This window comes from Pterocles gutturalis, unplaced genomic scaffold (assembly GCF_000699245.1).
Source record: "Pterocles gutturalis isolate BGI_N339 unplaced genomic scaffold, ASM69924v1 scaffold1829, whole genome shotgun sequence".
NCBI classification, from domain to species: Eukaryota; Metazoa; Chordata; class Aves; order Pterocliformes; family Pteroclidae; genus Pterocles; species Pterocles gutturalis.
This window is the reverse complement of record NW_010127836.1, coordinates 9407-34122: the sequence shown is the minus strand read 5'-3', so window position 1 is coordinate 34122 and position 24716 is coordinate 9407. Positions and strand designations below refer to the sequence as shown.

Below are 24716 nucleotides of genomic sequence, written 5' to 3'. Positions count from 1 at the left end.
AAGGGGATGAGTACCAAATCATAGTTTGATTTAAAGACATTCATCTGTTACATTGCCAGTTTATCTCTTGATCTGTGAAGATTTTTTAAATGTAGCATTACAAGACATGGAGTGGATTTTTATAGGCAGCACAGATACTATTGCATAATTTCCCCCCAGTGTTCCACCTTTGCTCCTGGTCTTTCTTTTACAGACCCCAAAGAGTAGTCTTGTACATTTGGAGGAGATAAAGAAGAAGGGAAAGCAGCAAGGGTGGGCAGAGCCTGTAACCTTTACAATAGCATCAGTAAATGGAGGATAAAGATTTTAAAAAATAGTTTGTTGTCAGGCCTGTTTGACATTTATTCACCTTTAAGTGCTTGACATTACAAACTTAATTTTTTTTTTGATGTGGAGCTTTTTTAAATTTTATTTTGGAGGAGAGGGAGTTAACATATACATATACCTAAGTGTGAAAGGAAGGACAGAAATAGATTCTGTAAACAATGTAATTCTCAGTTGTGATCTCCAACATTAGTTTTTCTTTGTCTGATGCAATAAAATTTCTTTACAAATGCATAGAACCATTGGAGCTGGCTAGGTTATAAGATAAGAAACACAATGTTTGGACAGTTGTTTTGCATCTGAACCTGTTCAATGAGAATTTGCTTGCCTCTGTGAAATAAGTTGGTCTCACTGCATTCCTAAAGGATGTATCTTCAGTTCATTATTATCTCCATCAAATAATTGATGATGTCAGTGGAGAAGGCAGAGAAGGTAGTTTTACAGAAACATAGTTTAAATTACTTTTGTTCTCAGAGGGCAGGAATGAAGCAGGAGTCAGTGAAGGAAGCCCAGCACTTCTGTTATCCATACTGCTCTGGTTTTGTTGATGCATATAAAACTTGGTTTTGCAGGGCTCACTATTTAGCCTTCACATTTTTAATATGGAAGGTGTGATGTAAATTCATCTTCAGTTTGCCTACTAATTAAAAAAATATTAATTTCAAACTCTTTTTCAGAGGAAGGAAACAAAGGTTATGGACCTGTTTTTGAGGAGCAACCCATTGATACCATCTACCCGGAAGAATCTTCAGATGGACAGGTTTCAATGAACTGCAGGGCTCGAGCAATTCCTTTTCCTACTTACAGGTAACTCTTGTTTTGATTTTCAGGCTTTGCATATTTTATTCAATGAGTGTTTCAGGTTGTGGTACTAAATGATTGCCTGTCTTAACTGATTGATACAAAGTCTTCAAGGCAAGAGAAAATTGAGAGATTTGCAATTTTTGAGTAAAAATCAACCTTGATTCAGACAGTGATGAAAGTAGTACATTCCTGTTGTGTTAAATGTTTTCAGTTTTTGAAAGGAATATTGATCCAGATGCAAAACCAAAAAATAGTGACCTTTAAAACTAATTAAGAGGCTATCTTTCTAGCTTAGGCTAAGGATGACTGAGGTTCAAGTCCTTGTTCTTCTTGATTCAAAAGAGCTTTTTTATCCTATTTTACTCCGAAAGAAGAAGGGCTGGCTGTTGAACCTGGATATTCTACATCCTATGTTGCTTTTGCATCCACCATGCAGAGAGACACTCATAAATGTGTCAGCTATGCTACTCGTGACATGGAAAGCACTCTTCTGGAAAGTGTTTCAACTAGTTTTAGTAGAGATTCACACATGACCTTTTTCACAATAATTATGTTGTTGTTAGCATGGCAATTCTGCTTCTCTGTGAGAATTCAGAGCATCCATATGAACTTGTCAGCTATTATCTGCTCATTATGTACAGGGAAGTGTGTTTAAGATTGTCACTGTTAAGACCATGACTAATTTACAACGTAGTCATGGGCAGAAAACTGCCGTCATCATACTAAAGTACAGAAGTAGTTTATTGGCAGCAAAAGGGATCCATTTCATTAAATTGTTCTATGATCCTGTGATCTGCCACTGACACTAACGTGTGTTCCTAGACTCTGACCTTTAAGACAGAAAAAGCAGTTGAGTCTGCTGGCCATTCTTTTTAATCTGTTACAATATTTTTGTCAGCTATGGTATTCTTCCATCAAAACAGCTAAACTAGTCTTCGTTGCCTTTTTAAAAAATACTCTTACAGGTTGTCTGCGTATACTGTCTACAAGACTATGTAGACATACCATCTATGGAGTGATTACAGGCTCTACATGAATTTTAGCATTATTCTTTATCTGTCATGGGCTATGCAAAATCTGAACTAGTAAAGTCATTCTGGAAGAATGCCTCTCACCTCCAGAGCTCTTCTATGTAGGAACAGATCTGACAATTACTGCTGATAGCTGATGTGGTGATAATTGCAATACAGAATAAGGCCACTTTCCTTATTTCCTGTCACCATTGTTTTAGTCTACCTTAACATATTGTCTTCATTTCTTAGCCCTCCAACAGTTCATGAGCCAAAATTCTCCTGTTTCAGAGGTAGATAAGTCCTTTTGTTTCTTCTGACCATTCACCTTCTAGTCTTCTTTAAGAAGTTCTTTACTTTCACTGTTTGTTAGGTATTCATCCACTCTTCCTTCTGTATTTGGTGGTTCTTCACCTTCACTAAAGTTCAAATACTCATTGCAGTTTCTGGGACTCTATTTTTTACCCCTGTCATTGCTGGAGCCTTCCGACACTGCTGTGAAAGGCAACATACTTTCATGGGGACAAGATATGAGTCCTTTAGTCCCCAGTCCTGTCTGCAAATCATGGACCTCAGATTACTGCACTGTTTCTCCTGAAATGACCTTTTATGCGAATACACACTGCTGATTGTGAGTGACCTTTTTCTGTAGTGCTCCTGCCATCTTTAGAGATTTCATAGGTCTCTTGGTGGTTCTAGCATTTCTAAGGTTTCTTCAAACACCTCTCTTTCTGTAGGCTCCCTTCAGATGTAGCCTCTTGGGTGTTTCCTAATGCACCTGTAGGTATCTTTATATGTATATTCCTGCAGTTTTACATCTGAGCTGGAAGAAACTCAAACCAGCCTTGGAGAAAGAGAAGGCAGAGAGATAACTACACATTTTACTAACATACCGTCCCAAGCTTCTAGGCAGTTCATAGGAAAAAAAACAAACAAATATTTTTTACCATCTCTAAAGAGATACATCTTTTAAATTCAGTGTGTCCAACTGGGTGTCATAAGGCATCTTACTTTTCATTCTCACGTGTGAGAAACACTATGCATGAAAGAGAAACACTCACCAGCTGAACCTGATGAGAAGTACCCATGTAAATGAAGTTACCCACAAATACAGCTTTTGTGGAGTGAAGGAGCTGCCATTTAAGAGGCAAGGTTTGAGCAAGAAGATCACATGACTGTCTTGGTTAAGGTTAATTTTTTATACTGCAGAGTAACCCTGTTTTACAAATGAACATAAATTAATACTGTACTCAGAGAATAAGTAATAAAAATATAATTCTTCTTTTTTTCTCTTTAATAAATTCTGAAAAAAAAACTATTTTTAATTCATACTCTTCACAGTTACACTTTTTGTGCAATGTTTTTCTGATCTTCTTCATTGCAGCAAAGCTGTCCTTTTGACAGTTATTCCTAGGTATTTCTGAACAGGGGATTTATTTGTGATACAGACATGTAATGTGTCTCAGGACTGTAAAAGCTAAATGGTATTTACTGCATCTTGAAAATCCTACCATTTCATTATTTATTTTTATTTTTTATTTATTTTTTTAAAACCACTTCTGTTTCTTTCTATGACAATTGCAATTTCAGCCTCTACATGAGTATTCTGTATGTTTCGGTACAGTGTTTCACTAAGGAAGGAACACATAGGGTATACACTCGCATTTTCAAACACTAGTGCCTATACTTACCTTGTGATAAAAAATTATTTACACTGCAAGAATATTACCATGTTTAAATGTATTTAAGTTGCATCTTTCCTATTTGTGCTCAGGAAATGTGTAATTCCTTTCAGAGAAGGTTATGGGCTCCCCCTTGTGGACACAGTAATAGATATAAACCTAAATGATGAATACTGCTTCCCACGCCTTGTGTTGTAATTTTGTTGAAATCAGTAGAAGTCAGTAAGGGCCAGACCTGATCCACTTAGTTCCTCTCGTAGTCCCTGAACTGAAAGTTACAGTGACTCAGAGGACTGCCTGTGGGGTTTTACAGTGATTCAGGTGGGAGTGTCCAGCAATTGTTTTAATGTAGTAAGTGTGCCTTTTCCACAGGCTTCACTAGCACTGGCTTTATGAAACATTTTCATCCCCTACAGCAAGTTTGCAAAAAGCTCTTAAAAATTTCATTAGTCCATACTTCAAAGGTGCAGAGGGAGTATAAGTTGGGTACTGAGCTGTTGGAGAGTAGTGTAGGGGAGAGGGACCTGGGGGTCCTTGTGGACAGCAGGATGACCATGAGCCAGCACTGTGCCCTCGTGGCCAAGAAGGCCAATGGCATCCTGGGGTGTATCAGAAGGGGGGTGGTCAGTAGGTCGAGAGAGGTTCTCCTCCCCCTCTACTCTGCCCTGGTGAGACCGCATCTGGAATATTGTGTCCAGTTCTGGGCCCCTCAGTTCAAGAGGGACAGGGAACTGCTGGAGAGAGTCCAGCGCAGAGCCACAAAGATGATTAAGGGAATGGAGCATCTCCCTTATGAGGAAAGGCTGAGGGAGCTGGGTCTCTTTAGCCTGGAAAAGAGGAGACTGAGGGGTGACCTAATCAATGTTTATAAATATGTAAAGGGTGAGTGTCAGGAGGATGGAGCCAGGCTCTTCTCTGACATCCAGTGATAGGACAAGGGGCAGTGGGTTCAAGCTGGAACATAGGAGGTTCCACTTGAATATGAGAAAAAACTTCTTCACGGTGAGGGTGACAGAGCACTGGAACAGGCTGCCCAGAGAGGTTGTGGAGTCTCCTTCTCTGGAGACATTCAAAGCCCGCCTGGATGCGTTCCTGTGTGATCTGGTCTAGGTGTTCCTGCTCCGGCAGGGGGATTGGACTAGATGATCTTTCGAGGTCCCTTCCAATCTCTAACATTCTGTGATTCTGTGATTTTCTTAGCTAGTTTTGCCTTAGATAACTATTTGAGAATATGTTTATAATCCCAGTGCTTGGTCACTAGCTAGTTCACTCACATCTGGCTCAACTATCCTGTACTGTATGGCCAACAATCAGGCTTTAACCTATGTCACATCTTCACAAGGCTGAAGCAGACTGAGACTGTTACATTTAAAAGACCAATAAAGTTTGTCAAATCTGTGGCTCTTGCTGCAGAAAACTTTAAAGCATATATAGAAGTATATTAATAGCTTCCTGTGTGTAGTTTATGGCAGCTTATGAAGTATTTTTCAAATCGTATTTCTTACTAGGTTTATTCTTCTGGGCCAAATCTTACATCTGGCTTTTCTTTTTTAATAGGTGGAAGCTCAACAACTGGGATATTGATTTAACAAAGGATCGCTACAGTATGGTGGGAGGCAGACTTGTTATCAATAATCCAGAGAAATCAAGGGATGCTGGAAAATATGTCTGTGTAGTGTCAAATATCTTTGGAACTGTCAGAAGCAGCGAAGCCACTCTGAGTTTTGGATGTAAGCTGATGTTTACGTCAAAATGTAGAAATGTTACTGTTAGCCTGAAATGCCCAATGTTTTACACTGTAGTGTCTTCTGCTAACATGTGCTATAGCTCTATTACTCAGTGAAAACAGTGTCTTAAGCGCTTTAGTCTGCAAAGATCAACACAAAATAAGTTTTGTAAGCATTTTATATTCTTTAGCATTTGGCTGACATGACAACCTTCTCAGTGAGTTATTGGTAAATTATTAATTGAAGAGACTTGTGGAGCCAGATCCTGAGATAATAATGTCCAGACTCTTTTTAAATCATGGTAGGACCTGAGGGGAAATAGTCACAGCATAGAGACTGTGAAAGTGGGGGCATATGGTGATGAGGCGCTGCTGCTGTGCAAACACAACTGGGATGCCTGCAGGACGAAGGCATGGCACTCGCTAGTAAAGCATGTTCCCTGGCTCATAGGCTGTGATGAAGACCCTGCTGGGGGACATCTCTGTCAGCTTTACACATTCATGAACTAGCTTTGGGAATGAATGCATATGCACAGACCTGCACTGTCAGCAATACATGCACTGTGAAAAACTGATGGACTACAGGAAGAGTAATGTAAAATTTTACTGACTGGAGACAGAGTTTGGGATTTTTATTTTATTTTGCCTTAAGGTGCTTTTTTCCCTGGATGTATTTTTTTCATCAGAGGACAAAAAAGGAATCCACAAAAAAAGGAATCCACTCTTACTGGTGACCGTTCACAAAGCCCTGTGTGCCCTTTAATCCTGACATTAAATGCTTAGTGGCCCTCATGTCTTTCTTTTCTTTACTGTATAAGATCAGAGAATAAATGAAAAGTTCTGCTTTCTGCTAGTAATTATAAGACTGTGGGATCAAATATATCAAGGAAACTGAGAGGCTACAATGAGCTGATGGATCACATCATAGTTGATTAGTCTTCATCTGTATTTTACCCAGTGTATTTTCTAGAATGAATAGAAGGTCAGGGTATTATTTCCTTCTAATGAAGATGACATCAAAATTCAGTTTATAGGATATTTATTTATACCTAAAACAGGCATCAGTGGTGCCAGTCCTGAATGACCAGTAGGATAAAAGCTGCAACAATAGCTGTAGCTACTTCAAATTAAACCAATACACATAATAGATGGAAAAAGCAGAATCAAAACAGTCTGAGGCATGTTTTCCTGCCTACCAGCTCACAGTCTGCATGAGCTGAATGTTGATAGTGTACTGGACAGTTATACTGAACAGAACCCTAACATATAATGCTTAAATTTTTAAATTATAACAGGGAATAGAAGTGAAGATAGCTGGAAACTGATAAATACTTGTTTTAAAAATGGTACTGTAATTCTTCTTTACACTGTTGTATTGCTTCCCATGTGAAACCACTGTCTTTAAGAGAGCTGGTCTTTTTAGATCCAGGGCTTTACAACCCATTAATATCTTTTTTAGCTGTTATACACGTACACCTGAAGGAAGGAATTCTACCCTGCAGGAATATTAGTGGCTTTTGGTGTGTGCTGAGCAAAATCAGAAGGTGATTATAGTGAACAGTGATATACTGTTCTATTTGCTAAGAAACAGTTTCAGAATAGTAAAACACAGCAATTTCATAGCAGAGAGGCTGAAAGAACGACAGAGACGTTTCCATGTTCTCTAGATATTAACTGTATGCACATAGGAGTGCAATGATTATGCTAATTCTTTCATTCTAGATAAAAATGAACAACTTCCAATTAAGAGTTCATGGAATCGCACTTACTATAATTATTGAGTAATAATCTAGCAGTGCTTACGCAAACAAGATATCAAGACCCAATCAGAGTATAGAGCATTTCGTAAGTGGGAATAAGGTATACAATTACATCTCAGTAATTGTATGACTTCTCTGCACCTGGCATAGACCATTCTGTTTCAGGACTAACATAATGTTTTACATATGCAAATTGGCTGTCCTATTCCATGTCTATAAATTTGCAGTGGCTGTCCCAAAGTTTCAATGGTTATTCAAGAATGCAATAAACAAGATGTCTAAACTTAAAATGTAAACTTAAAATAGCTAAAAAAACTTTAAAACAATGGTACCTTTTCCTTTCATCAAACCCTACACCATCCATATACAAAGCAGTATCAAATAAGCAACACATTTGTTGCTAATGATTGTAATTTTTAATTTTTTTCCTCTTTCTGCAAAAGATTTTAAACACTAAACTGTTCCAAAGAAAGCAGAAATGAATAATACTGGCAAGTTTACAAGATGATCAGAAGGTCTACAAGAAGGAAATTGATGTTTGCGGGAGAGTTCGGTCAATATTTTGAAGACAGAAAGTAGTTATGTAGTAAGGTCCATGCTGGCAAATGGAATGGGAATGTACTCAAACTACTGCTGATGTTGTGTGATTACAGGTATTCCACTCTGTGTGAAGAGCCTCCTTGGCTTCAGTTACAAAACCTGTCTGGTCAAATGGCTAATTCTTACTAAGTCAGTCTGGTATACTTAATTTCTTTTTTTCAAAGAATAATATACAAAATTAATTGGGAACTAGTTGTGGAGAACTGAATACATTAATTGCACTAAGGCACAGGGTAAAATTATAAAAACTAATAATCACAAGTCCTTAGAATGGCCTGATACAACACCTACCATTTGGGCATTGATCCAGTCAAGATCCAGTCAGTCACTGTAAGGATCTGTATTATCTTCTGGTCTGTTTGAGCAGAATAAACATTAGTATTTCAGAAGCTGGGAGAGGGGTCTTTCCCTGGACACTGACATAACTCTCCTAGAGTTTTTTTCATGCATTTGAAAAAAGGTCATGACATTTGCTTCCTAGGTTCTTGTAGCCATTCAGGTCTGACAGCTGTGGTTGGCCTTGGAGGAATCCTTTACCTGTACCGTATTTAGTAAACGTAGCAGTTGTTACAAAGTTAAGGAGTTAATTATTTTTAAATAATGCAAAGTGTCTGCTGGAGCTGTCTAACGATACATTACAATTTACAGTAGTGAATAGCCTCTGTTTAATAATCGTCTACTTAATCTCTTTTTGTATGTAGCTCTGGCCTGATTTTTTCTTTGTTGTTTCTGGCTGGCTGCTCGTGAACTTAAGTTTTAGTTAGATCTCAGAGCCAGCCTTGGGAATTTAGTAGAACTGGATAGCTGCCTGCCATTGAAGAAAGCTGAAGTAGTCTGAAGGAAGTTAGCTTAGATGATTTCTGTGGCTGTGCACTTGGCTCTTATGGATGTATTGGTTCCACCACAGTAGCACTAAAATCAGGACTCCAGTCGAGATCTCTACAATCTCACTGCGCTTAGTGACATGGAGAAGCTTCACAAGAGATGTTCCCTGCCTCAAGATGTTTAGAGTTTAATTTCAGACTGGATACAGAAAATGAGAGTGAAAAGAAGCAGAAAAGTGCAATTATTGACCTACTTCAAGTTACTCATGCAACCGTTGTCTTATCACTGCAGATAACATTGCTGTTCTCCCACAGTCTGTGGGGTGATGTGCAGCTCCATGTAGGACTTATTTTTATCCTCATACAACAGTCCCTTTACCCTGCTGCATGGAGGTTGGTTTAAAGAGGGTCAGCTAAGGTTTCTCCTGGGATCAGAGCCACTTCTGTCCCAAGCCTCTGGCACAAAAGATGTGTCTGAGCTAATTTCTTGCCAGCCCTCGGCTGCTGGAGTTGTCAGGGAGGGCAGCCAGGTCATTTGAGAGAAGCCACTTGAAGTTACAGTAAAGAATTAAACTCACATTTTGGAGAAGCCAGTTGAAAGAAAACCTAAAATCCTTTTTCCTTTCTCTTCCTGGGATTCCTTCTTCAAATGTAGCTCATCTGACTACTCTTAGGGATACATTCTTCACCACTTTTTTTTTTTCCTGGCATTTGTGATTATGATGACTAAAATATTGTAAAAAATTAATTGCACTTGATAATAAGAAAGTTAAACAGAGCAAAACTGGCATTATGGGTTCACAGGTGTCTGTCTGCCGGATATTGTTGTATTTATCTCTACAGGGCTGAAAATAACAATAATAAAAAATGTATTGTAGTGAAAACCCCACAGTTTTCCTCCCTTCCCTTTTTTTAAACTAGATCTGGATCCCTTTCCACCTGAGGAACGCTATGAGGTTAAAGTGCGAGAAGGTGTTGGAGCAGTGCTTCTTTGTGAGCCCCCTTACCACTACCCAGGTAATTCAGCTCAAAGTGATTAATTTTCAACTGCTTAAGAGTGCAAGACAAGCTAACGTTTATATTTAAAAAATTCATTTAAGTTTACTTAAACAGTAACTTCTATGTAGCTTGAGAATCACTATTAAGGTTAGGTTTCCATTTTGAATACATGCTTGTAGTTGGCCATATGTAAAGGATATTGTTGAATTTGCAAACAGTTTTTGATGTTACAAATAGCGTGACTCAAACTAATCTGAATAATGGAGGGGAGGCTTGGCCTACCATTAAAGACCTGAGTACATGTCATTGTGTCACTATCATCTCAGACTTTCTGCGGGCCCTGTCCAAGGCAAGGGCCTCAGCTTCTCAGTGGGGTCAGAGCAAGACCCAACTGCCTGTCTTCGCCCCCGTCTCTCTGGTTCCTGTGGGAGGGCTGTGCCCAAGGGGAGCCATGCACACAGTAGCTGTATCCACAGTAATCTGCACTCATGGGAGCAGTACCCCGATGTTCAGTGTAGACAGATATTAGTTGGCTGCTGAGACATGCATATTCTGTCTCACATACCTGACTCTCCCAGAGAAAAGATCCATAAGCTAGAAACCAGAGTGAAGTAATTTATATGCAGACAGTATTCCATGGTTTAAGTAGCTAGTAGTATTGTTTTTTAATATTGACTGGAAAATATTTTCCTCCAGATGATCTCAGTTATCGCTGGCTTCTAAATGAGTTCCCGGTATTCATTACTTTGGACAAACGACGATTTGTGTCACAGACGAATGGCAATCTCTACATTGCAAATGTAGAAGCGTCAGATAAGGGCAATTATTCGTGTTTTGTGTCCAGTCCTTCAATAACAAAGAGTGTATTCAGTAAATTTATTCCACTTATTCCACAGTCTGATCGTAAGTATTTCTTGGAAATACTGTGTACATGCAATGTTCTATCCATATTTTAATTTTGCTCATTTATTACTACTTCCAGCTCTGTGAGGAGAATTATGTGGCAAGTTTTAATGGCTACTGCCCAGTGTTATTTAGCTTTCCTCATACAGAGATCCAAATCATTCCAATCCCGAATGAAAACTCTGTGAAGGGAATGTCCCTGGATTCATTCACAAATTTCCTTTCATATCACTGAGAATAGAGTTCTCATCCCCAGAGTCCCCATCTCTTTTATGTGATAAGCCCCTGTACTCATCCTGAAAACTTTAGTATCTTTTCTGGTCTTGGCACTCATTCAAAGGGGTATGACTGAAAAGCAGAAACTTTATGTAAAAGTTGATAAGCAGCTTCAGGAATTATTTTTTTTCCCAGGAAATTCCCCATGAAAATGGAAAATCATTTTCCTCTGGTGAAATTTCTTAACCAAAAGTGGCCTAAGGGCTTTGTGTCTTATGGCCAATCCCCTAAGACACCTATGTGGCTTTGTGTCACTAGGTTGTTCTCTGCCATTTTTTCATAAAAACTGCATGTTTTCCAAATGGTAACCAAGTTCCCTCTTCTAGTGACTTCAGACTGTCAATCACTAGAGTCTCATAAATTGATCATCAGGATTTATCTGTTAAATTTCCCATAATACAGTGAAGAACTGTGATTGAATTTGGGTAATTACAAATCAGTGATCTTTGTCCAAATTTTCCATGGCCAATACTCACACTGAGATCTTAATCTAGAAGAACTGCAAGAGGAGTCCTACAGGGATCACCAGTAGGTAGATTTGATTACATTTGCATCCCTGTGCCCTAATTAAGCTGTAGATTTGCTGGCTCTAGCTCCTTCATGCACTCACTAAGATAATATTGAGCTTAAATTCACAATCATTCAAAATATTCCATCCAATAAAAGCATCTGTGGAAAACAGAGACTGAGGCTTTTTTTCTACCCCCCTACATGGTACACCATCACACTTAAAATGCAAGTAAATGAGTTTATGTTAAAGCATTGTACTATAAAAAATGTTAGGCATTACTGATCAGAGAAAGATAACTAGTTGCTGAGTAAAACAGTTCTGCCTTACTATTAAAAGTTCAGTGCTAAATCATACTTTATGGATGGCCAGGCTATTTATTCACTCTAAAGAAGAATTTTAAGAATAGTTTTCTTGAACTACGGAATTTTTAATAGCTATATTAATTTCTGCTGTGCCTTTTCTGAGAATCTTTTTTCATGGTAGGTGCAAAAGTATATCCTGCTGATATCAAGGTGAAGTTCAAGGACACGTATGCTCTCCTGGGGCAAAATGTGACACTGGAGTGTTTTGCTCTTGGGAAGTAAGTATGTTTTAAAAGTTATTGGAGAGCACTGTTTGCTTTCATATTCCAGGGAATGAAAATACACATTTCATCATCAAACACTTTTTTGTAGTCTGCAATTTAACAGCCAGTTCTTGCTGATTTGTACTTTACTGTACGTTTTCAAGTCCGGTTCCTGAACTCAGATGGAGTAAATACCTTGAACCCATGCCAGCCACTGCTGAGATAAGCATGTCTGGTGCAGTTCTTAAGATCTTCAATATTCAGTACGAAGATGAAGGACTTTATGAGTGTGAAGCTGAAAACTATAAAGGAAAAGATAAACATCAAGCAAGAGTTTATGTGCAAGGTAGGTAGAACAATTTTATTCTTCATGATCTATGTTGCTTTTAATTGTGCTGGAAGTATCTGTGTTCTCACACTTGATGCCAGTGCTGACTCATTGCATCATCCTGACACACTGCTGTTCAAATTCATACAGCAAAATGAAAACTCATGTGCTGAATGCCAGGCATAACATTTGTGTATTAATTGAACAACTACTCAGTTTGTCTGGTTGTGATAGCTGCATATACACCTTGACAGAAATGTATGTTAGCTTCAATATAATTATGCATGATGGAAATTAAATATATTTAGAGTAGTTGAGGTGAAAGAACAGCCAGGGAAAAAAAAGAGACCGTTAGATTTGTTATGCTTTCTTGTTTCCTCACTTAATTTGTCTTTTCTGTCTTAGCTCTCTTATTAGCTACGGTCAATTCTTTGTTCTTTCAGCCTTTGTCCCTTCCCCTCATGCCTTTGGTTAAATGGGGCAACCAAAAATTATATCTTATTGCACACAGTGGAATCATCCCAAGTAACCTGACTCCTTAACTGAGACTTATGCCACAAAACTATGACATGAAAAGATCATATGTAACATTTGAATTATGTTCAGAAGATTTTTGTCTCTTTTCATTGACAGTACATAACATTTCCTGAATTAAGATCCTCAGTTAAGTGCTTGAAGTTCAGTGGGATAAATTCAAAATTTGTGTGGGAAGGTTGTTACTGGTTGTTATAGGTAAAGCTAATGAATAGGTTCATTCGCTTAGTAAAGGCTGGGACATTTTCAGTATTAATTTCTTAAATATCTTCTCTGTACCAAGATAATTTTTTTTGGAGAACCTTTCAGTACATAGATGACTGCACAGTTTCATGTAAATTAACTGTCATTTTTATGGCACTACGGAATAATTTCCACAGGTCATTGTAAGCAGTAACATCCTGTATCTTTGGAAATCCATGAAGCATTATTTCAGTTCCATATTCTCTTCTCATAAAAAATAGTTTGATATTATTTTGAGTGTATGTGGTAAGACAAAAACATCTGCATTTCATTCTTTCTTGTGCTGGTGCGTTGCTGAGTTATCATCATTACTTCATATGGCTTCTGAAGTATCATGGAAAAAGCAGTAGAATTAATAGATTGTAATGCTAATTAAATATGTATCTGCTATATTTACAAGTCATCACATTTTTTATTCTTCAGCCTCTCCTGAGTGGGTAGAACATATCAATGACACAGAGAAGGATATAGGCAGTGACCTATACTGGCCTTGTGTAGCTACAGGCAAGCCTATTCCAACAATTAGGTGGTTGAAGAATGGTGTTTCGGTAAGTATATTGCCATAGTCAACACAAGATTGATTGGTTAGCTGATGGAAATTATTTTTTGAAGCACAAATTATTAAAACATTAAAAGAAAATTAATTATAATGATACAAGTATTTCCTGATTCCACTTGCATTAGGGATTAAAATCTATTTTTTAAAGTTTTATCTCAATCTTCTTGGCAGTTTCGAAATGAATTTCTTCAGGCTATTACATATTCAACTCTGAGTTACGAACTTGCCTTTTTACCACGTTTGGGAGGTGGATATCCTTTTTTCTCCAGGCTTTTATGAGTAAATGCTATGTTCTTCTCCCTGGATAAAAAATGTCTATCAGCTTCTCTCTAAAAATAATCCCTTTTACCACATTAAACATGAGTGCATCTAAAAATGTAAGAAAAAATTTAGTAGAGACAAGAGAAGAAAGAATAATTGTTAAATTATCAGTGGTGTTCCTATACCATGTACTTTATCATATTTTTTCTAGCCACAGAATATTGCAAAATTCCATTATTTTCAATGATGTGAAGTTTAAATGAGTGTCATTTGATAATTTAAGTTTATTGCATTGGATATTTTATTTAAATTAAGTAGATTTTCTGTCCAGACATTTCAATAATGTATTTAATATCCACTGCTTAAGCTGTATGATGAGCCATTAAAGAACAAAGAGAATAGAAGAGGGCACAATGTAACACTGCATCTGTTGAGCTGTGGTGACATTGATCTTGGCAAGCAAACAAAAAACAATGAGGCAGTGTTGCTTTGGCTGTGTATCTTAAGAAAAATGTGGGAGGTTGGAGGGAGGACAGGGATATCACCATCTGCCATATGGAGATGGCTTAAACCAGAAAAAACAATGCTGTTTCCTAGCTTCTGTAGTTACTACAAACAAGTAATTTAGCAAGCAAATTGCTTGACGGTCCCCACTGAACTTGACTCTCACTGACAAGATCTGCGTACTGGATTGCAGAAAGTGATGTGTAGTTCTCCATTAGTACACCATTGGTTAATATGATGACATGATTTCCAAATGGAAAATAATTAAATTGTCATGAGAATATAGCTTCTTTCCAAATCAGATATTTTTTAATTAGGCATTTCACTTAGCACAAAACAAAGATTTCTTGTAGTAAAGCTAATGTAAATGTTTTTCAGTAAAGCAGTACAAGAAATATTAATCCTTCAATGTATTCTTTTTTCAGATACATACATAGGATTCTTTTAATCTTCCACTACTCCATGCGCTCCGGTTGACTCATATACAAAGTTCAAAGCTTTTCAGCTTCATTTTCACAAGAAAACAGAATTTATTAACACGATATTTCAGAAACCAATTGATATTTACTTGTAATTTAGAAAATACCCTACCACAATTTGTTCATTTTATACGTTTTTTTAGAAATAGGTCAAATACTTCATTTTGATAATTTTATTTTTATATTAAAACCAAATAATAGAAAATAGTTTATGCTACCTCCCAGAAGAATCTTCTGAAAAACTACCTCATTGGGACTTTGTTTTTTACTGTTGTAAATCGTTGTACATACAATATAACATACTGAACACTTAGCATGGTAAAAAAAAGCTTATGTGCCTAAAATTAATTTAATTTCTTGTTTCTTATTTCTGAATAAGTAGTGTTTGCATTGGTATGGTAACAGTAGATTGAAGGATAGATGTGTCTAGTGCCACTCAGCTATGAATTTTCCAGAAAAATATCAATCAATACTGAATCTTTCTTTAAAAAAAGATGAATGCATTGTCATAAAGACTGAAATGTAACATGGATAAAATAAAATCTCTCTGGCGCCTGAATGTTTTCTGAGGGACTCTCTTCTGAACATTGTCACTAAAAAAAAAAAAAAAAAAAAAAAAAAGAATGTGGATGGCTATGAATTCTTCAGCATACATAGTCTATATGAATATCTTGTTGTTTTATTGATTCTGTGTTTCAGTTCCGGAAAGGTGAACTAAGAATGCAGAGTCTGAGCTTTGACGATGCCGGCATGTACCAATGTATAGCAGAAAACGCGCATGGAATTATTTATGCAAATGCTGAACTGAAGATTGTGGGTCAGTGGGATTATTTGCTCTATTTACTATTTCAGGAATGACTAAGATAGCAGTCATATTTGCAAGCATTGTTTGGTAACAGATTCCTGTGAGGATAAAGCTAAGAACCTCCACTGGATCTTGGTGAGGTGGGGTTTATTTGAGCTCCCTAGCTGCGTTTTGACAACAACTTGAGGAATCAAGTTGAGGAATTTATGAGGAATGTTTGCTGTATTATTTCTGATGTTTGCTAGCTGCTGTTACCCCTCAGAGGAACTGTTAGCGCAGAAATTCTATGAAGCACATACAGTTGCTGGCTCCCCCCTCAAGCTTGCAAAACTGATTGAGAAGTGTTTTCTTTTTTGCTCACCTATGCTCACTCCTCTGTGGGGCAAAATCTGCTATTTAGAAACTATCTTGTCAGTCACCAAGCCTTTGAAGCTCTTCCTCTTCACTCTCACCTTTGCTTTTGCCTTGTACAAACAGTTCAGACCAGCTGCAATATTTGTGAGCAATATAGATGGCTGGATATAGATATTAATCCTTTTTTTTCCTAAAGAACACCCTGTTGAAAGTTTGCCTTTCAGATGCAGAGTGCTCAGGCTTAAAACAATCTGACATTTTACTGATGTCATTAGAGCACTTGTACTCGCTGTATGACATAGCTTTCCTAGGAGATTTCCTGGGTTTTTTCCAACCTCATGTTTTCCTCCAGACTTTCCCAAGAGCTAAACTATTCTTGAATTCCCCAACCCGTTGCACAACAATATTTGTCCTTCACTATTCTTCCATTACTATGTACTCACTAGCAGCCCAGATTACCCAGAAAGGAGCACTTTTTGCATGCATGTTTTTAAAATTCAGTGTTGGTAAGGTGTGGATGTTTATCAGAGTTTTTCTCCATACCACTGTGATTAACTAGCAGCCCTATTTCCTCAATCTATGCATGCACTTGCTGTCATGATTAACAAAGATGGTATGCTGGAATGCAAAATAATTAAAATTTTTTTTTATTTTATTACAAATAAAGAGAAAATTAGTAAGCAAAGGTCTGATCTCAGATACATAAGTGTGGTGCTTGCTACAGGTATGTCTCATTACTCTTGTACATCTGAGAATGCACCTAAGGTCACCTGGCCAAACAGAAGACTACAAAGAGGAAGAAGGGCACAACATTAAGGTTGCTAGAGGGGGGTTAAAACCACTGAAAAGTAAACCCAACTGTTATTTGAAAGTATGATCGAATGAGAAACTTTTTACAGAAGTTGAGCTCTAGGAATCTAGATTTTATTAGGAGTGATAAAAAGGCCTTTGAAAGGGAGGAACTTCCCATTGATTTCTGGGGACTTTGATCTTGTTACATTAAATTTAGATGGAGGTTCAGAGGTAAACAGAAGAAACATCTAGTGCAACACAGCATGGAACTACATAATGATTTTTAGATGACCATCTACTTCTCACCACATCTCTGTATCATTATTATTTTCTTACTGGTCTGAATAATGGACACCTGTATACAATTCGATAGTTCTGTTGCAAACAAATTGTATTCTGCCAAAAAATCACTAACAGCAGTATTCATGTTAATTTTCGATTTCAGCTTCACCTCCTACTTTTGAACTGAACCCTATGAAGAAGAAAATCCTAGCAGCTAAAGGAGGCCGTGTAAAGATTGAATGCAAGCCTAAAGCTGCTCCTAAGCCAAAATTCTCCTGGAGCAAAGGAACAGAATTGCTTGTAAATGGGAGCCGGTTAGTATTGGCTGTTTGTGGACGCTGTGAATCCTAAAACTGCTGCCTTATGTTTCTGTTTATCCTGTGGGCTAGTTCTCACTTTTGCAGAAGTCAAGGGCAGGAGAATGTGTAATTCCAGGAAAACGATATGCCTGATATGTTAATTGCAGTGTGGATCCAAATAGCTAGCAGAGTATCCAATTTTAACCAGGCTGTTTGGTGCTGTTTACATTTCAGAATTGAATTATATCACAAAACTATAAGAAAAATACTGGAATGACTGCAAGTGAATGAAAGTACACTCTCTTGCTCCAACACTGTGAGGCATCTAATCATGACACAGCTTATTTAGATGTTATCCCTCAAGCCCAGTTTAAGGACATCAGTAGGAAACTTCTTAGCCTGGTATGGCCCTTGGACTGCTACCCGTTACTGCTCTTCCATGTTGGTGGTGATGAAACCACAACGCATAGTCCAAGGGCAATCAAAAGAGACTTCAGGGCCTTGGGATGTTTGGTAAGGGAGTGTGGAGAACAGGTTATTTTTTCCCCTCTCTTTCCAGTTGCGGGCAGTGACATTGGAAGAAACCGACAGGCTCAGTCTATTAATACATGGCTCTGTGGCTGGTGCCATCACCACAGTTTTGAGTTTTTTGATAATGGGATCACCTACAAAGCACTAGAATTGCTGCCATAAGATGGGATTCACCTTTCTGAAAGGGGGAAGAAGGTGTTTGCCCACGAGCTAGCAGGGCTCATTGACAGAGCTTTAAACAAGACTTGAAGGTGGACGGGGATAATATCAGCCTTGCCGGTAACAAGCTGTGGGATAACACATGAAGGTTAGAGGGACAGGATGCTAGCAAGGGCCCTCAGCCAGTTGCTCTGAGACTTGCTAGGTACACTGGAGCAGTCTTATGGAGATGAGCCAGGGGCTCCTGAGTTAATAGGAGCAAACACAAATAAAATACCTCAAAGGAATTAAGGAATGTTTCTCTAAGAAGGTGACACAGCCAACAGCCTAACTGAAGTGCCTCTACACCAATGCATGGGCAACAAACAGGAGGAGCTGGAAGCCACCATCCTGATAGAAAGGTACGACCTGCTTGCCATTGCTGAAACCCAGTGGGACAAATCTCATGACTAGAGTGTGGCTGTTGACGGCTACAGGCTGTTAAGAAGGGAGAGGCGAGGAAGGGGGAGTGGAGGCGTTGCCCTCTACATCAAGAACTGGATAGAGTGTGCAGAGCTGTCTCTGAAGAATAGCCATGAGCGGGCTGAAAGCTTATGGGTAAGAATTACAGACCGAGGCAACAAAGGGAAGCTTGTTGTTGGTGTCTACTACAGACTGCCTGATAAAGGTGAGCCTATTGATGAAGCCTTCTTACTCCAGCTACAAGAGGCATCATTGTCATAGGCTTTTGTCCTGCTGGTGGACTTCAACCACCTTGACATCTGCTGGAAAATTTGGACAGCAAGCTCTAGGCAATTCAGGAGACTCCTGACATTCTTAAGCCAGCCCTACCAGAGGGGATGTGATACTTGACCTGTTGGTCACCAACACAAGTGAGCTAATCAGTGACATCAAGATTGGAGGCAGCCTGGCCTGCAGAGTGATCATGCACTGGTGGAATTCACAGTCCTGAAGGATATGGATCAGGGCCTTGAATTTTAGGAAAGCAAACTTCCAGCTGTTCAAGGAACTAGCCAATAGGAACCCCTGGGAAACTTCCCTCTGGGACAAGGGAGCAGAACCAAGCTGGCAGATCTTTAAGGATGCTTTTCATAGAGCACAAGATCTCTTGATCCCCAGGTGTAAGAAATCAGGAAAGGAAGGCAAGAATCTCTTGATGGGCATGGCTGAGTCGAGATCCACAGGTCAACCTAAAGGACAAGAAGGAAATTCACAGGCTGTGGAAGCAGGGACAGGTATGCTGGGAAGAGTGTAGGGGCACTGCCTGATTGTGTAGGGTCAGGAAGGCCAAGATGCGTCCGGAGCTGAACTTGTCAAGGGATGCAAAGAATATTAAGAACAGTTTCTACAGGTATGTCGGCCATAAAAGGAAGATCAAAGAAAGTGTAACCCCCTCATGAGAAAGACTGACAAGCTGGTAACAATTGATGAGGAGAAGGATGAGGTACTCAACAATTTTTTTGCCTCAGTCTTCACTGGCAACCTCTCTTCCCACAGCTCTTGAGTGGATGGACCACAAGATGGAGACTGGGGGAGCAAATCCCTCCCACTGTAAGAGAAGATCAGGTTCATGACCACCCAAGGAACCTGAACATATGAGACCTGACCAGATGGATCCCAGAGTCCTGAGGGAATTGGCTGATATAGTTGCCAAGCCACTCTCCATGACATTTGAAAAGGCATGGCAGTCAGGTGAATTCCCTGGTGACTGGAAAAAGGGGAACATTGGACCTATTTTTAGAAAGGGTAGAAAGGGGGACCCTGGGAACTACCGGCCTGTCAGCTTCACCTCTGTACCTGGGAAGTTCATGGAACAGATCCTCGTAGAAGCTATGCTAAGGCACATGGAGGACAGGGAGGTAATTTGAGACAGCCAGAATGGCTTCACCAAGGGCAAGTCCTGCATGACCAACCTAGTGGCCTTCTATGATGGAGTGACTACATCAGTGGACAAGGGAGGAGCTCCAGATGTCATCTGTCTGGACTTCTGTAAGGCTTTTGACACAGTCCCCCACAACATTCTTCTCTCTGAATTAGAGAGATAAGGATTTAATGGGTGGACTGTTTGGTGGATGAGGAATTGGTTGCACGGTTGCATCTGGAGGGTAGTGGTCAACAGCTCAGTGTCCAGATGAATACTCGTGATGAGTGGTGTCCCTCAGGGGTCTGTATTGGGACCAGGACAGTTTAATATCTTCATCAATGACACAGACAGTGGGATCGAGTGCATCCTCAGCAAGTTTGCAGATGACACCAAGCTGAGTGCTGTGGTTGACATGCCTGAGGGAAGTTGGACGGGATATCATCCAGAGGGACCTGGACAAGCTGGACAAGTGGGCTTGTGAAAACCTCATGAGGTTCAACAAGGCCAAGTGCAAGTCTTGCACTTAAATCAGTGCAACCCCTGGTATCAATACAGACTAGGGGAAGAAGGGTTTGAGAGCAGCCCTGAAGAGAGGAACTTGGGGGTACAGGTGGATGAAAAACCAGACATGAGCAGACAACGTGCGTTTGCAGCCCAGAAGACCAACTGTACCCTGGGCTGCATCAAAAGAAGTGTGGCCAGCACATCAAGGGAGGTGATTCTCCTCCTCTACTCTGCTCTGGTGAGACCCCATCTGGAGTACTGAATCCAGCTCTGGAGTCCTCAGCACAGGAAAGACATGGACCTGTTGGAGTGGGTCCAGAGGAGGGCCACAAAAATTAACAGAGCTGATAGAAGTGCTCTCTTACAAAGAAATACTGAGATGGCTGGGATTTTTCAGCCTGGAGAAGAGCGGGCTCCAGGGAGACCTCATTGCAGCCTTTCAGTACTTAAAGGGAGCTTATAGGAAAGGTGGGGACAAATTTTTTAGCAGGACCTGTAGTGATAGTACGAGGGGTGATGGTTTTAAACTAAAAGAGAGTAGATTAAGAGTAGATATAAGGAAGAATTTTTTTTACTGTGAGGGTGGTGAGACAGTGGAACAGGTTGCCCAGAGAGCTGGTAGATGCCCCATCCCTGGAAACATTCAAGGTCAGGTTGGAGAGGGCTCTGAGCAACCTGATCTAGTTCACAGAATCACAGAATCACAGAATGTTAGAGATTGGAAGGGACCTCGAAAGATCACCTAGTCCAATCCCCCTGCCAGAGCAGGAACACCTAGATCAGCTCACACAGGACACATAGTTCAGTATGTTCCTGCTCATTGCAAGAAGGTTGGACTAGGTGACCTTTAAAGGTCCCTTCCAACCCAAACTATTCTATGATTTTTTACTGTAGGACTGTTTATAAATGCACTAGTCAGATGTGAGCTTCCAAGAGATATTTGTGATTTGTCTCTTCATTTACTACGATTCCTACTGAAGGTATTGCTTTCTAATATAAATAACTAATTTGCTGGGTTTTTTGCACTTTAAATAGCATACGTATCTGGGATGATGGGAGCCTGGAAATTATCAATATCACAAAGCTGGATGAAGGCCGCTACACCTGTTTTGCAGAAAATAACCGAGGGAAAGCTAATAGCACTGGTGTTCTAGAAATGACAGGTAAACCTCTTAATTGCATTAGTTTGTTTCAGGTAGAATCGCTTAATTCAAAGTAACTAATTTTTGCTCTGGCACTGCACTACTTTTGTGAACTATTTTATTTTTTTTCTTTCTAATTTAGTTGCTCATTAAAGAATGAGGTGTGACTTTTCAAGCATACTACTCAGTAGAAACTTGGTGTGTTTGCACTGATGTTAAGATTGTTTCTCAATTTTCAGGGTTGATTTTCCCATAAGAGATTATTAAATTGACACATTTTGATGCATTCATTCAATTTGGGAGTTTAACACTCAGGCTAAGGTGTAATTCTGCAGCCATGACTCAAAGAGAGAAACGGGACTTTTACTTTCTTAGTTTTTCTTTTTTGTTTGGTGGGGGGGAGATGGAAGGTGTTAGCAAGACTGAGAGCGCATTCTGGGGGGGGAGATGGAGGGTGTTAGCAAGACTGAGAGCGCATTGCAGTTAAAGAAACACACATTAAAATGTGTGAGATAGGGGCATGTTACCATATCATTGAACTATTAAATTCCGTTCTTTTATAGGTATTAATATTTACTGATTCTGTACTGGTATTCTTAATTGTATATTTTAAATCTGATGTCAAATAAATAAATAGCTGCAGAATACAGACAGGAAAGATGACATTCACAAACAGCTATGAGTATCAAGTATCACTGATAGTAGAAAAGCCATTTATCAAATACATTTTTTATTGTCTGTTCCAGAAATCATGCTGAATGCCACAATATTGATGTACGAATGTAAGAATTAATCTGTATCATCAGATCTTATGAAAACATTTTTCTATTATACTAAATTTATTGTACCAAATTAATTGTAAGACTTTATTTTGATTCATCAGATTTCTTTAATATTTGCAATTACTTTTTATCATATTCTGCAGTTTTCTACATCTTAATACTAACCTCAGGCATTTAATTATTTTAAAAGGTTATGGAACAAATATCCAGCCTCTTAATAGTTGTATCGTATCTTCTAAAATCAGGAAAAATATTTGCATACTCAATCTGAACAGTGAAACACTTAAACCATATGTTCATAGACCTTGTAAACTAAAGAATTTTAAAATTTTTGAGAATTCTGCTCTGATTCTGATAAAAAGGAAAACCAAAAGACTAAGACATCTTACTTGCATCACAGCAGAAACAGAAGGGTCAAATGACATTTCAAAATTATTTTCACACTTTGATGAGGGTTGACGAAGAATGCCTTGAAAACAGTATACCCAAGCACATTGTGTCGCCCATAAAACTTCTCAGACATTGTGCATGATTACAGGAAGTTAAAAAGTTACATCTGAAGCTGACAGGCACTGCAGAGTCCCATATGCTGTTTGTTCACTGCTGCTGGACTGCTCTTTCAGCAGCTTCTTAGACTGGTAGGGTACTTTATGTAAACATTTAGAAAGTCACTGGTGGTAGAAAACAAAATGCTGGATGTACAGGCACCGCAGGAATCCTAAGAATGTGTCCATAGCTAGGACTATAGACATCAGATGCTAACAGGTTGCTCCAAAGCACTATGAGATACTCCATTGTGCAGAAGCCAGTAATTGTGCCATTCTCATAGTCTCAGTATTAAGCAGGTTTTAGTTTACTAGAGTAATCCTCTAATCCTTCCTTTGGGGAAAGGTTTCTCTCCAAGGCAGATGGACATCAAATGTTGGTTTTATTGAGGATTTTTTGCTATTCTATGTATGGTGGGGTGTCATGTGGTCCTTGGAGCATGCTCAAACCCAGGTCTTAACTAGTAGCTCTTTTCTTATGGCTATTGTCTTCCAGGCTTTGGTCCCTACTCCCACTCTCATATGGGTGGGAAATATATTATACATCATGGCATAAGGAAGATATTCTGTGGCTTTTTGTTTTATGTTAATATTTGAAAGAAAGGGAACAGGTCTCAGTGATCCAGTAAGTCCTTTCCAGAACATGCATATATGAGTTTCATGCACATACCAAGAGCTGGAGCAGGTATTATGAGGTCTCTGCCCTTTTTTCATTTCTGTAATAATACGATATGTTGCTGGGGATATACTGCTTTCTTCCTTTTGATGTATTATTTTCTCTTCCTTTCAACATGTAGCTGTTTGCATAGTTTGTTATGCATCCATTTTATTATTTCTCAGTAAATAAATTAATATCTCAGTTCCTGCAGTGCTCTAATGGAAATCTGACTCAGCCTGACAACTGAGTAGAACTTTCCATTCTTTAAAGAGACAGGTTTTAAAACATAAGAAAATTACAATTAAAACAAGAAAAAAAACATGAGTCACATTAAGATTCATCATCCATCTTCTTTCTACCTGAGATATAGTCAATGGATACAAGTAGCTTTAAATAGTCAGTAAGGTGATTCAGAGACTGAAACATAGCCATTTTCGAAGGAGAGCTTAATAGAAGTTAGGCATTTCAGTTGTAAAAAGTTTCCTTTGTTCTCTTTAGTTTGGTCCTTTGAATGTAGCTGCATGAATAACATGTAAACCGAGTTTGAGGGAGCAGTTTAATGTATAGCCAAACAGTTATGGAGCTGAGCTTACATTTGGATAAACATTTATTTACTCGAATTTTCCATGTTTGCTGTTAACTTCACAGAAGCTACAAGGATTACTTTAGCTCCGTTGAATGTTGATGTCACCGTTGGAGAGAATGCTACCATGCAATGCATTGCATCTCATGATCCCACATTAGACCTGACATTTATTTGGTCTCTAAATGGCTTTGTAATAGATTTTGAGAAAGAGCACGAACATTATGAAAGGAATGTTATGGTAAGATACTATAGATCTTATTTAATATGTGAAAGTCTAGTTTTCTTTATTGTGAATAGCTGTCTTTTCTGGTTTACTTTTTCTGTTGTGTTGGTTCAGGTCTAGAAAAATGCCATAGGCTAACAACATAACATAAAATTACAATTTAGACACCTTACAGACATGTAGACACTTGCAGGTGGATACCTGAAATCAGATATCTAAATTGACGTAAGTATTTTGGTACCTCGGGTAAATCCTGCTCTGATTAATAGTTAATATAGCTGGAAAGTAGGTAGCCTGA

At 38.8% G+C, this 24716-nt stretch overlaps 1 protein-coding gene across 1 annotated transcript in view; it reads left to right on the top strand.

Annotated features, from left to right (window-relative positions):
- Positions 1–24433, top strand: part of LOC104460583 (contactin-1) — a gene marked incomplete at its 3' end in the record, with an annotated part of 29111 nt that extends 4678 nt beyond the window's left edge. Inside the window, exons 2-12 of the mRNA XM_010079391.1 lie at positions 998–1131; positions 5378–5550; positions 9652–9747; positions 10426–10632; positions 11903–11999; positions 12149–12330; positions 13513–13637; positions 15592–15709; positions 17289–17439; positions 21518–21645; positions 24258–24433. Coding sequence (XP_010077693.1) covers positions 998–1131; positions 5378–5550; positions 9652–9747; positions 10426–10632; positions 11903–11999; positions 12149–12330; positions 13513–13637; positions 15592–15709; positions 17289–17439; positions 21518–21645; positions 24258–24433 — 1587 coding nt within the window. The remainder of the gene's footprint in view (positions 1–997; positions 1132–5377; positions 5551–9651; positions 9748–10425; positions 10633–11902; positions 12000–12148; positions 12331–13512; positions 13638–15591; positions 15710–17288; positions 17440–21517; positions 21646–24257) is intronic.
- Positions 24434–24716: the final 283 nt, after the last annotated feature.